Source organism: Chiloscyllium plagiosum, chromosome 10, assembly GCF_004010195.1.
Source record: "Chiloscyllium plagiosum isolate BGI_BamShark_2017 chromosome 10, ASM401019v2, whole genome shotgun sequence".
NCBI lineage: Eukaryota > Metazoa > Chordata > Chondrichthyes > Orectolobiformes > Hemiscylliidae > Chiloscyllium > Chiloscyllium plagiosum.
The window spans coordinates 68,724,458-68,738,695 of NC_057719.1; the positions used below are offsets into that span (position 1 = coordinate 68,724,458).

The 14,238-nt window shown below is 38.4% G+C and overlaps 1 protein-coding gene across 9 annotated transcripts in view; it reads left to right on the forward strand.

The window, feature by feature from the left end:
* Positions 1 to 14,238, forward strand: part of dph6 (diphthamine biosynthesis 6) — a 304,120-nt gene that overhangs the window by 81,590 nt on the left and 208,292 nt on the right. For all 9 annotated transcript variants that reach the window (XR_006312826.1, XM_043698016.1, XM_043698019.1 and 6 more), the window contains exons 4-5: positions 519 to 592; positions 6,179 to 6,297. Coding sequence is in view for 8 of the 9 variants with exons in the window: in XM_043698016.1 (XP_043553951.1) it covers positions 519 to 592; positions 6,179 to 6,297 (193 nt within the window). In the remaining variant the exon portion in view is untranslated. The remainder of the gene's footprint in view (positions 1 to 518; positions 593 to 6,178; positions 6,298 to 14,238) is intronic.

Below are 14,238 nucleotides of genomic sequence, written 5' to 3' on the forward strand. Positions count from 1 at the left end.
ATTTGAACCTCCTCCCCGAAGCTTAAGGAAAGCTATTAATGCCATTGACCATTACAGCTTGAAGCCTCTGGTTTTCTTGTGTAGAATTTAATTTCATAAGATGTAACAGAAACAACAAACACGAATTACAATTTTGCTTGAAATCAAAACTTTTGAAGCACAATTGAACTTTTTTTTAATAAACAGTTCAGATAAGCAAATTATTAGAAATTTCAAATATCTTCAGATAGCTCTGAATAAACAGTTTGTTGACTGGGCAATTGACTCAAAGTCATTTTTGGAGCAGACCTGAAAGATGGAAGCAATATGTTCTGAGTAGAAACATTTTATATATGCACAGCGCTGTGGCCCTGGAGACATAGTCAAAACAGAAATAGGCGTACTTGAGATCACCGAGCAGTTTTAAATTGCCATTGAATTATTTCTTCTACTGGACTCATTTTGGACTGGATGACAGGAAGATATTTTATAAGCAAAATCCACCATTGGCAATTTTCTTTTCCTTTTTTGTTTTACAGGAAAAGGAAGGAGTGGAAGGAGTTTCAGTTGGTGCCATTCTTTCGGACTACCAGCGCATCAGAGTGGAAAATGTGTAAGCCCATTGTCAATTTGTTAAATTATTTTACTGTTAAACCACATTTAATTCACTAGGTAACTGGTTTGAACTTATTCATGCCTGGATTTACAAAACAATAGTCTGAACCGCACTTTGAGAAAGAACAATGTATTACCTTTAGGAATTTGGTTATTGAAGCAGCCACTGGAATAAAATGGTGAAAGCAGCAGCAAGCCGGTTTTTAATTTTTACAGTCAAAATGGTATAGACATTACAAAAGCCAAATTCTGCTGGAAATCTTAAATAAACTGAGAAGGTGGTAGAAATGGCAGAACTTTTTAACTTCATGGCAGGGTCCTGAGAGTATTGTCGGAAAAAAGAGACGGGGGGGGGGGGTGGGGGGTTGCAGATTCACAGTTCCTTGAAAGCGGAGTCGCAGGCAGACAGGGTAGTGAAGAAGGTGTTTGGTACACTTGCCTTTATTGGGTACATAGAGTATCGAAGTTTGGATGTCATGTTGCGGCTGTACAGGACATTGGTTAGGGCACTTTTGGAATCGTGTTCAATTCTGGCCTCTCTGCTATAAGAAAGATATTGTTAAACTTGAAAGCATACAGAAAAGATTTACAAGGATGCACATTGAGCAGTAGAGAGTGGCTGAATAGGCTGAGGCTATTTCCCCTCGGGCGTCAGAGGTGAGGGTGATCTTATAAACGTTTATAAAATCATGAGGGGTGGGGATAGGGTTGCAGGAGTCCAAAACTAGAGGGCATAAGTTTAAGGTGAGAGGGAAAGATTTAAAAGGGAACTAAGAGGCAACTTTTTCACACAGAGGGTGGTGCATATATAGAATGAGCTGTCAGAGGAAGTGGTGGAGGCTGGTACAATTGCAATATTTAAAAGTTATCTGGACATGTGCATGAAAAGGAAGGGTTTAGAGGGATGTGGTCCAATGTTGGCAAGTGGGGCTAGATTTATTTAGGATCTGGACTGAAGGGTCTGTTTCCATGCTGTACAACTGAATGACTCGATGACTCTAAATACTCAGAAGATCTAGCAACAACTGTGTATGACGCTCACAACCTGAAACATTAATTCTGTTTCTCTCACCACAACCCACCTCTCCTGTGATTAAAAAATTGTGTCAAAAACTTGAATGTGAGCATTTATTTACCAAGTGCAGATGGGGCTAACAGTTAAAAGTAGAAACAAGATATATTCTCTCTCTGTGATTTATCTGAGCAGCCATGGACAGCTCTGAAATAATAGCACTTTGTCCTCTACTTTGTCCGTATCTATTCTTCAATTGAGATCAAAATGCTGACCATGACTCTCACTTTGTGATGATGAAAATTCAAATTCGAAGCAGTGGGAACATGTGTAAAAGATTGCCAATGCAATTGAATGTTCCATTGTCAATTGCATTGCCATTTCTTTATGCACATTGGGTTCGAGGCTTGCTATATTTTATTGTACAATGAGACACATTATTCTTCTGTGCCATCCTGCTGTTGCTTTTTGATTCCATTTCAAAGAAAGCCCATTTTACTCTATGTCCTGTCAAATGCAGAAGTCACGTAAAACATTCTGGACCTGCTTTTAAATCGTCCAACAGCCATTACTATTGTCACCACCCAGTGCCCTCATCCTCCTCTTGTTCATCTTGAACATTGCTTCCTTTTCTTAAAATCTGTGAAGATTCCAGTCCAATTCGTCTTCTGGTTTATGCTGCATTTAAATTTTGGCAAGAAATCAGTGCTTCCTTGTCCAGAGAGAGAATTGCTGCTTGCTGAGGTTTTTTAAAAATTCATTTGTGGGATGTAGATGTCGCCGGCCAGCATTTATTTCCCGTTCCTAGTTGCCCTTGAGCAGGTGGTGATGAGCTGCCTTCTTGAACCACTGTAGTCTACCTGTTGTGGGTTGACCCACAATGCCATTAGAGAGGGATATCCAGGATTTTGACCCAGAGACAGAAATGGAATGGCAATATATTTCCAAGTCAGGATAGTGAATGGCTTGGAATGGAACTTGAAGGTGGTGGTGTTCCCATGTGTCTGCTGCCCTTGTCCTTCTAGATGTAAGTTTGGAAGATGTTGTCTTCAGAATTTTTGGTGATATTCTGCAGTGTATCTTGTAGATTGTGCACAATGCTGCCACTGGGCATATAACTGTGCTTCAGTGTTTGTATATGTTGCAACGTTGTACATAACTTATGTCCTTGAAATTCATTTATTAACTATTTTGGACATACCATGATTTATTTATTGTTCTGTTGCCTTATGTGACTCTGCACTTTTCCAAAAACATCTAACAAATGTTATACATGTGGGACAGGGAGAGTCCAACTACTGTTGCATTCTATGGACTCTGATTGTGTGCCAGTTTTACATCAAAACATGAGAGCAGTGAAATTGAGACAATATTATTTGACTGATGGGAATTGCTTGTTGCAGTATATTGTCTTCCCATAATAGCATGCGTGTTGTAACTTATGTTTGTTATTTTAATTTGTGCAGTCTTGCTTGCTACACATTTATTGGTGTTCTTTTGTGTCAGAACAGCTTTTTATGTGTATCTTTATGTTTGTAATTCTGGCTTACCAGTGTCTTGCTTTGCTACTTCATGTAATTATAGAATGATTACAACATAAAATGCCCCTAGTCTCACTGCACTGCCAAATATGTGATTTATATCTTACTTTTGCTTTTTAAGCTTGTGTGTTTTTTTCCTTCCTTCCACACAGGTTCTCTATTATTCCCACACCTGCATTGTCCTTTTCAACTCCTTCAACCACCAATGAAGGAGTAGCGTTCCGAAAGTTAGTGCTCCGGTTTCCTCCCACAGTCCAAAGATGTGCAGGTTAGGTGAATTGGCCATGCTAAATTGCCCGTGGTGTTAGGTAAGGGGCACTTGTAGGGGAATGGGTGGGTTGCGCTTAGGCGGGGCGGTGTGGACTTGTTGGGCCGAAGGGCCTGTTTCCACACTATAAGTAATCTAATCTAATCTAAACCTTTTGGACTATAACCTGGTGTTGTGTGATTTTTAACTTTGTACACCCCTGTCCAACACTGGCATTTCCAAATCATGACTGTTAGAAGTGAGATTGCCATTTTGAATGGTTTTTAAAATCCTTCAAATGCTGATGCTCTGAAGCATTATTAAAAGGGGTGTTAACTACATGCAAATTCAACATCCACATGTGGTGATAAACTTTATCATGTTATTTTTTTTATTCATTTTGAATAAACTGCAGATTTAGTACAGGAGTTATACTTGGCTCCATTAATTGGGTAGGAAGGGTTTTCATTTGTATACTGGTTAGAATTTGAATGGTAAACTGCATAAATAAACGAGTTGATACAAAGAATTGCAAAGGGATATAGGTAGCTCAAGTGAGTGAGCAAAAATTTGGCAAAAGTACTGTGATGTTGGAAGGTGTGAGGAAAGTCACTTTGCAGAAGAATAAAAAAAAGCTATTCAGATGTATAAGTGGCAGTCCAGAGAATGTCCACAAGATTGCTTCCCGGGATGAGTGTTTGGGCTTATAAGGAAAGGTGATTAGGTTGGACTTATACTAATTGGAATTTAGGAGAGTGAGTGTGGACCTTATCAATGTATATATGATTTTGAGGAGGCTTTATAAGGTACTGCTGGAAGAATGTTTTTCCACATGGAGGGATCAGCTACAAGGGGTACACACTTAAAAGTAAGGAACTCCTATTTAGTAAACAATGTCATCAGTCTTAATTAATTACCAGTACCACTGTTCCAATGTTTATGCCATGTTGGAAAACTAGAAATATTCAACAGAGTACTTAATATTGCTTAGTTATGTACCATGGATATGAATCAGGTGGATATGATATCAAATGCTTTTCAAATATCAGAGAAATTTTTAAATTAAGCTGTAAAAAAGGTTACCATATATTAATACATCTGAGTACAGAACAATTTGGAGAGAGAAAGGAGAGGTACAATACTGGAAAATTACTTCTGAGCTCTACCCTTACCTCGTCTGACCTACACGTGCCGCCACATTCTGAGCAATATGGTTGACTTTTACATGTTCTCACATGCTACTCAGTTTTATCAAACTGCGTAGTACACCACATGGGCTGCAGGGGTTCAAAAAAGCAGTTCACAAACACCTTCCAAAGGGCAACTAAGGACTGGTAATAATGCTGGTCTAGCCAGCACTGCCCAAATGCCATGAAACAATAAATTTCAAAAGAAGTTAGAAATAATATGACCATATTTAAATAAGAAGGAACGAAATTGACTAATCAAAGAGGATAAGATTCATTGCCTGGGTGGTTATATCTGCACATTTTAAAATAATCTAGGGAAGAGACACAATTATGCATGTTTAATAATTGTTTAGATAAATATGTAGTGCCAGAGATCTGGTGGATAGCTCATATACCCATATTCAAGAAGGGAAACAGAACATATCAGCTTGACATTGATAGTCGGAAAAATAATTGAATTTTTGCTAAAGCACAAAACAGAAAACTTGAGCAGGTACACAAGAAAAGATTTACAAATGTAATGAGATAGCTGCAAAGTTATATCTATTGGGAAAGGATGAACATCCTGTCTCTCTTTTCTCTTAATGGTTGAGAGTTGACAAAGGTCTTTTAAATTGTGCATAGTTTTAATAGAATGGGCACAGAGAAAATGTTTTCACTTCTGAAAAACGGATAAATTTAAAGACTATCAGTACAGATGGCTACCAAGAAATGCAGTTGAGAATTCAAAGGAACTTACTTGCTGAAGAAGTGAATATAGTACAGATGTATTTAAGGGGAAATCGAACAGAGATATAGAGACTTGAGGGAGAGTTAGGTAAGTTATGTTGAGCTCCTGGACCAAATAATCTGTTTCTGTACATTTTATGTCACATTTCAGTGTGACATTTTAACTGGCTAATACTAGATGCATAAGTGAGGACCAGGGTGACTCTCATTCTAGTTTTCCTTCCTTTTGAAAGGAAGTTGCTTATACATGGTTATGTCCTCAAAATTGGAAATATTTCATGCAATAAATTTTGGAAGGGAGACTAGCTCTTAACATTCTGTGACATCACATAAGGTGATTGTGTCCATTTCAATTATACAATCACATTCGTTTGGAAGTTTTTCTACGTAAGACCATAACACCAAAGGACATAGGAGCAGAAATTAGGCAATTCACCCTATCAAGTCTGCTCGCCATTCAATCATGACTGAAACGTTTCTCAACCCCATTCTCCCAGGTTCTCCGTGTAACCCTCAATCCTGTTAATACTCAAGAACCTATCTCCATCTTAAATATACTCAATAATCTGGTCTCCACAGCCTTCTGTGGTAATGAATTCCATAGATTCGCCACTCTCTGGCTGAAGAAGTTTCTCCTTATACTCAAAAGCTAATTAATTAATTTGAATGTTGAAATGAATTCTTTGTGAATTCAATTTTTCTTAAATCATAACCCCATGTATTTTTATGATTTTAGTGCCAGGATACAGTTCACAAGCTGAACCATTCATGTATTGTGAAAGTAATCAAGGTTCAAAGATTTAGCTGACATCATATCAGGAGTTTCAAAACATCTCCAGTTTATATACGTTTTTTCCCTTCACAGGTGCAGGCGGCTTAATCTTCAGCCTTTGGCTTACCTCTGGCGTCGAAACCAGGAAGATCTGCTGAGAGAGATGATATTGTCTAATGTTCAAGCCATGATAATCAAAGTCGCAGCTTTTGGTAGGTATCCAGGCTGCATGGGAGCAGTCTATTAACACAACATAATCCCAGTTCTTTGTATAACCACAACCTGCAAATGAGCAGCTGTCAAATATCAGAGAAAAAGTTCAAATCATCAATCTTTTTTTTATAAAACTGTAAAGAGATCTGCCAGAGGCAAACACATTTGTGCACAAAACAATTTGGAGAGATAAGGAAAAAGCAGGATGTTGGAAAATGACTGCCAGAGGTAGGTAATTACTTTTAAATGCCTTTAATCAAACCTGTCAATATCCCATGTTATTAGACAGTTTAAGAAGCAGAAGGAGAAGAATTTTATTAGTCTGCATTCCTTTAAAAATAGTAAACAGAAAGTAGCTTGAAATCGATATGTCTGCTGCACAGATTAATGAGTCTTTAAAGAAAAATGTGATCATGTTGTATTTAATAAACCACATTGCTTTTTTTTTCATGTTAGTTCGTATTTATTGAAAAGACTGCCTTTTTACACATTGAAGTGAATAGCTTGTAGGCTGTTTCATTTCTTAATTTGCTGTCAGATTTTTTTTTACATTCCCGTAAGAATGAAGATTGATACTGATAGAAGGAATTCCCACAAAACCCAATTTCTGTTAAAAGTCTTGGTACATTTTTAGTCTCTAAATTCTTAGCACTGTTTTCTTTTCTTCAAGTTCATCTTATACTAATTTGCTAAGATATTGCCAGTAACTCTACAACTGCAGTGAAAATCTATTATAAGAAATGTAGGGTATTTTATGGCACTTAAATGAATATTATTTCTTTAGCTTACCTTGTTTCTGAATAGAGTGCTGTCTCCGCAGAAAAAAATTACTTTGTTTTGCTCTTGTGTTTGCTTCTGTCACAATATTCATATTATTGCTAATTCACCTCAAAGCAATGACCATGTTGAATGAAGAAAATGTTGCATTACTGTGGTTATCACTTGTTGATCTGTATCATATGATATAGTCTAGTCTATGCATTTAAAGGCAGAGCTATAATAAGACATTTTCTCTCTGCGACCCTGATTCCTCATTTATGCCTGAGTTATCGGAGAGACTGGAACAGGCCATTCAAGCCCTGGAGCCTAATCTTCACAACTTGCAGGCGATGGCTCATTCACTGCTTTATTTCATAAGTCCTGTTACTGAATTCCCTGTTGACTATATTTCAAACCAGTAAAAAAAAATGCCATTACACAGGAATCACCTGTAACTTAGTTATTTATGTACAAACTGAGAATTCCTCTTTGAGTGCCAAAGTTTTAACAGCATTTGTATCCTATCCTTTAAAGACACTTCATACTAAATTCATGAAGTTTTCAGGAGGTGCAGGAATGTACTATTCAACTTTTCGGCCTGAGAGAGGTAGAGGGCAGACATAATTTATGAATCGAACTTGTAGTTTTATGTTTGTTCAGACCTGAAAGCACTTTATTTCTGAACAAGGATATAACAACATCCCTGACTTTCATCCATTATACTGATCTCCCATCTAAATTAAAACAACTTGTTAATGAAGGAAAAATCTATTGTTTGATTTACAAATCCATGGATACTTATCTACCTCCTTACTGATTTGCAAATAGATGTTCCTTATTAAATTTTCTGTTTGATTTGTTTTGGCAGCATTTATATGATTTGCCCGTTTGCAGTGCAGAGTTAGCATTGACTTTTGTCAATTCTATCCTTTGTATTCAAAGCCCACTGTTGCTGTGAATAGCCAAATCTGTTATTGTTCTTTTCCCTTGTCTGCTTGGTCCCTGTTTTACTAGTTGAAAGCGAGTTCTGGCCTTAGGTAATTTCTAGTGTCAATCTGAATCCTACCCCTCGAAGACACACCACTTCATCACACTAATCTGAGGTGCCACCAGTTCATCTCTCTCCTGAAGATTACATTGATAGTGTGCAGAGTTCCATTGTGGAAATGGTTGAGTTACTGCCGATTCTAAAACAGAACTTCTCATATCAAGTTTGAATCACAAGGGAAGTAAGATTAAAAAAAGGTTGCAAGGCTGGACTTCATTTTATGGCCGTAATTGCGATTCAGGCGGTTGTGGAAATCTATGATTGCCTTCTCAAGCTGTCAATCAGCTGCTCTTCATGTTATCTATACTTCAAACTTAACTGCTTTATAATTCATTCATTAGATATATACATATACATCATATAGTGGAGTCTTGATTGTAGCTTGCACTGCAAATACTCTGAACATAAGATTGGAGCAGTTTTTTTTGTAGCCTCCTTTATTTGTTTTGGTGCAAAGTTTCATTTTGAAGTAACACTTTGCAGAGCAGAAATGTAATCAGTGTAAAGTGAGCTGGCAGAAATGACATTGGTGGTGACCTGAATCATCCCCTTGGCTAGACAAACCTGTTGTCTATGACTAGCTCATATTGTAAAAAACCAGACCGAGTTGGTCACAGACAAAGATTCCTTTGTTGAATAGACACTTCGAGCCCAAATAGTTCCAGATAGTAATTAAATAGAAAATTACTACTTTTTTTTGGCTTTAGGCACAGTTAGATATTATCTGATTTGGTTTCTCACCTGTCTGGAGCAGCAGTAATTGTGCAAAAGCAAACTTGGATCCTTTGAGCTCATCTGTAATTACACATTGGCAGAGTAATTTGATTTTCTTCAAGCAGATTCAGCACCTGAAGATATTTGTTTAATGCTTCAGATTGTGGAGGACTGAAGTTTATGGGTTTATAGTTGCAAAATGGAGATGTCAAATATGCTAAATTGTTGCAAATATATTTCAGATTGTCATAGTGATCTGTTACTTTCTCCATGCTTCGCAGTCTTGTAATTTAAAGTGAAAACAGCACAAGGATAGCTGATCTCTGAACCAAAGCTGCTATCCTTGTCTTGTTTCTGAACATAAATGTGAAAATACAATGCTTTGTTATTTGACTTTGGCTCAGGATTTGAGCTGTACAGTTGGTCACAAGGAAGAAATATTGACTTAGTTTAAGTTAATCTTCTTTCATTTGAGTTTAGAACATATTATTAGCAGTACCTCTTGGAGGAGGTGCCCTATGGGCACTGATTTGTGAGATGTCATCCCTATTGGTCCAATTAACCTCGGCCCAACACATTCTCACTCATGAGGTTAAGTGGACATTTTGCTTTCATACTTGAGCTAAATATTCAGAGAAATATTCAAATTTAAAGTTGCTGGGCTTTTTTTAATGGAATATATGCATATTTTATGGGACAAATAATTATATGCATCTACATGTCATTTAGAATTGATGGAATAACAGTTACAAATGTAGGATTTACATTGGTTTTGACAGCAATTCGCACAACACAACAATATTGATGGAATAATTAAGCAAAAAGGCAAAGATTGGGGAGTTCAATGCCAATTAAAGTGATTTGTGTTCAATTAAACTCACTTTCTTTGTGGCAGGAATGAGAAACCCAAGTCTGTGCAATTGAAAACAAGATAAATTGAATGGGAACATGCTGTTTCTTAGTAATGATAAATTTGGCGGCATATTCAATTTTCAAAAATCTCTTCAAGTAATCATGAGGCGAACTATTGACTGCTGGTATAATTCACTGATGAAACTAAAGATAACAGATGCCGAAAAGGTCCTATTAATATGAGCGGAGGTGATTTTTGAACAGTTACAGTCTTTAAACAGAGAAGTTGCATGCAATGGCAGTTTTGCCATGTGAACTCTTCTTGTTTTGGATTTTCATTAAAGATACTTTCTAATTAATCTGTTCAGAGATGTACTTTCACACCACTGAAGAAGGTGGATCTTCAACCAAGGAACCCTGGCTCAGAGGTAGAGACACATCCGCAGTCCCCCAAGAACTTTGATTTTCATTTTTTTTTAATTGAACCTGTTTTTCCTAATCACCTGTTCAGAGATGTTATTGCACATTTCTGGAGCAGGAGGGACTTGAAGCCAGGCCTCTCAGTTCAGGGGTAAGTACTTTAACCCTGTGCCACAAGAGGGCCTTTGATTTCCAATTTAAATAAAAAGATTAAGTTAAAATAACCCTGTAGGTATTATCTAAATTGAATGTTCAATGAAGGAAAAATCAATAAATTTTAATTGTGCTGAATAACTTTGCATGTGGTCTTTAAAAAGGCTGTCAAATAAGCAGGCTGTTACACAATTCTCTACTTTGAAATGCTTATCTAGATGACTAGCCCTTGAATAGAAATAAATAACTTACTGCATGTGTTTTCTAACTTGTCATGATGTATACATAATTATGCATTTGTCAATCTGAGAGATGTTTTCTGGGAAGGGTTTTAACTTTTGAGCATTCATTTCTTTGGATTGCATTGCCAAAAATGGTCCTCAATTTGAAATAGTTTTGTAAATGAAGATCTGAATTTTGCTATCCCTTTGGGGAAGGACTGAGAGTAGGAAATGTTGGTGAAATGAGGAGGTAATATTTTGTGTTGCCTGTTCTGTTGTCTTCTGGCCTAGCAGCTCCAGATCACACTTACATAACTGTGAGGGCACACAACCCTCGATGGGCTATCATCACCCTGGTGCAGCTCCAGCAATGGGGTGGGATGTTGGGACGCATTTGTGATTGGGTGCTGAACTTAATAGAGATGACATCTACTTATTTGGACCCCCATTGAAATGGGTTTCTTCTTCTACCTTTGATCCTGGTCATGGGACATCCACCATTTATGTAAATTCAGTCATCTGTGTCTGCTGATTTGCCCCCATTCCCCTCCATTCATTCCTCTTGATCTCACTTTGTGTGTTTCACTTGCTTCCCCTCAACACACCTCTCTCTCTTTAACTTGTTCCCAGCTCCAACCTGTTTAGTTACCTGAGAACCAATCACACAGTACCTGCCATGCAAAGGTCTCTGTCATTGATAACTGGTCACTAGGCCGTAGACGAGTTAATCCCTTGTTGCCAATCAGAACTGCATCTGTCTGCCCTCTTAGTACAAATTGTCTGCAACTCAAACTTTGATTACTACTTTGTCGAAGTTATTTGTAACCATGCCTAGCATGAGTGTCAGGGTACTTGCTTTCTAAAACATGCAGTCACCCTTTCAGACACTGGTTTTAAACAGGTATGTCTACTTTCAGTCAACAGCCTTTTTTTTAAGAAGCTCAGAATAAAAAGTTATAGTCCTTATGGGCAAGGCTTTCACATGTATCATCGACCAACTTAGAAATTTAACCTTCTAGACTAGATTCAGGAGCTTATCACTGACACGCCTCCCCAGCTAGTCTGGGAAGTAACTGCCTAGATCTGTGGCACTCAGATGTTGGAGACCAGGAACTGGCTCAGCCCAAGACAGAAAAGAAGCCCATGGTGTCACCCATTGACAATGGTGAAAATATACAAACAGTTGCAGGAACAGCAGGCAGGTTTGTCAGAGGGAGTCAGGATGGAGGAGTCCATTAATGTTCTCAAGACCGTGCTGGTTCCAGCACACATGCCTTCTGCTGTCTCCATAGACAGACATAACAGAGAGCTCACCCAGTGTCTTTCAGATATGCATGAAGACCTGCACTTCATCACTCTGGCCATCGGTGCTCAGCATCAGTAAGGTGAGAGATGGATTAGGGACCCTGACCTCAATCCAGGGGCTCGTTCCTCCCAAGGAAGTGGTGCCAGTGGACATCCATAGGGAAGAGGAGCCACACATACAAGATGTCCAGTCACTTTTTCTCTGGACACTCCAGAGATGCCCTGCCCCTCCAATCAGCAGGTGTTTTGAGTATTGTGTACTGTTGGAGGCACAATGTTATAGGAAAAATGTGAATGCATTGAAGAGATTGCAGAAATGATTTACAAGAATGATTCTGGGCATGAGAAACTTCAGCTATGACGATAGATTAAAGAAATCTATCGTCATAGATTTCTATCGTCCAAGATTGTTCTCCTTGGAGAGATAAAGGGGAGATGGGATTGAGGTTTTCAAAATCACGAGTAGGCTAAGGTTTAGTGACATTGATGTCTAGCTCCAGACCTTAATTATTTTCACTGTATATCATCAAACATTGCAAGGTTTTGGAATGCTCATAAATTCTTTTGCTTAGAGGAATAGGATCAAGGGAGGAAAGTTATCACTTAAATTATCTCTAAAATAAGCTAATTTAATAGCAGCTGAGTCAGTGTTGTCACAAAGTGTGCCTTCAATCGGGTGATGTTGTAGTTACTTCAGAATAATACATCTTTTATTAAGTTTTCAGACATGACAGGATTAAGAAACTTGTCCTTCCCTGGCCATACTGTGTCACTTTATAATTTCAGTGCTTTATTATTCCAATGCTTTCCTGACCATTAAACTTGAACTAATCTGAAATCTTAAATACCCCGGTATCTTAACTTGCATTAAGTCTCTCAGTCTGGCATTGCCTCAATTTTAAATTGAGGGTCATCTCTTCATGACCTTGTCCATCCCGATATTTGTGATGTCCTTCAACTGTCCAAGATCACTGTTCTTTTCCAGTTTTGGTTGATGTCTATCCCTGTTTTAATCATCTCATCTTTTGTGCCTGTGGTTTGAATTGTCTGGAACCTCGCAGTCTTGCTCCTTCTTTCTTCTTCTGAGACAGTTCTTCAGGATTGAGGTTGATCTGCTTCCAGATGAGTTCTGACATGGCTGATAAATCCAACCTGCAGACTCTGCTGTTTTTGCAGCAAGTGATGGGATATCAGTTAGTTGAGTGTTTGCCACCTCTCTGATGTTTTGACATTACCTCTTTCTGTTCATGACAAAATCTGTTGGTGTTCAGTGCCTTCCCATATGACTCTTTTCCATTTTCATTGGTCACAACTGAGGGACCTCCAAGAATCTGAGGATGTATGACCTCATTAGCATTGTTTTGAGGAGATCCCTAAAACATTTCAGTTATCTTTTAATACGCTCCATAAAATCTACTACTTCATGTTTTTGATAATCTGTCCTAAAATATTGTTCTGTAACCTGGTGTCAGATTTTGCTTAATTGTGTCCATACATAGAACATCACAGCGCAGTACAGGACCTTCGGCCCTCGATGTTGCGCTGCCCTGTCATACTAATCTGAAGCCCATCCCACCCACACTATTCCATGTATGTCCATTTGCCTGTCCAATGATGACTTAAATGTACTTAAACTTGGCGAATCTACTACTGATGCAGGCAAAGCTGTGAATGCATTGGAGAGATTGCAGAAATGATTTACAAGGATGGTAAATGGTACTCTCTGAGTAAAGAAACTACCTCTGACATCTGTCTTATACCTATCTTCCCTCACTTTAAAGTTGTGTCCCCTCGTGTTTGTCGTCCTCATACTTGGAAAAAGGCTCTCCCTGTCCACCCTATCTAACCCTCTGATTATCTTGTATGTCTCTTAGGTCACCTCTCAACCTTCTTCTCTCTAACGAGAACAGCCTCAAGGCCCTCAGCCTTTCCTCGTAAGACATTCCTTCCATACCAGGTAACATCATAGTAAATCTCCTCTGCACTCTTTCCAAAGCTTCCACATCCTTCTTAAAATGCGATGACCAGAACTGTACACAATACTCCAAATGTGGCCATACCAGAGCTTTGTAGCACTTTGGGGTTTTTCCATGCTAGAAAAGTGATGTAAATATAACTTGTTATTATCTTTCTGAAAATAAATAAAATACCCCTGTTCCATTTGTGGGGGAGATTCACTCATGAGTTTGGCATTTTCAGATAGGGAAGGCCTATATTGGGCATATAGATATACATGGAGAAAGTGAGGACTACAGATGCTGGAGATCAGAGCTGAAAAATGTGTTGCTGGAAAAGCGCAGCAGGTCAGGCAGCATCACAGGAACAGGAGAATCGACGTTTCAGGAATGAGGAAGGTGTGCCAAGCAGGCTAAGATAAAAGGTAGGGAGGAGGGACTTGGGGGAGGGGCGTTGGGAATACGATAGGTGGAAGGAGGTTAAGGTGAGGGTGATAGGCCGGAGAGGGGGTG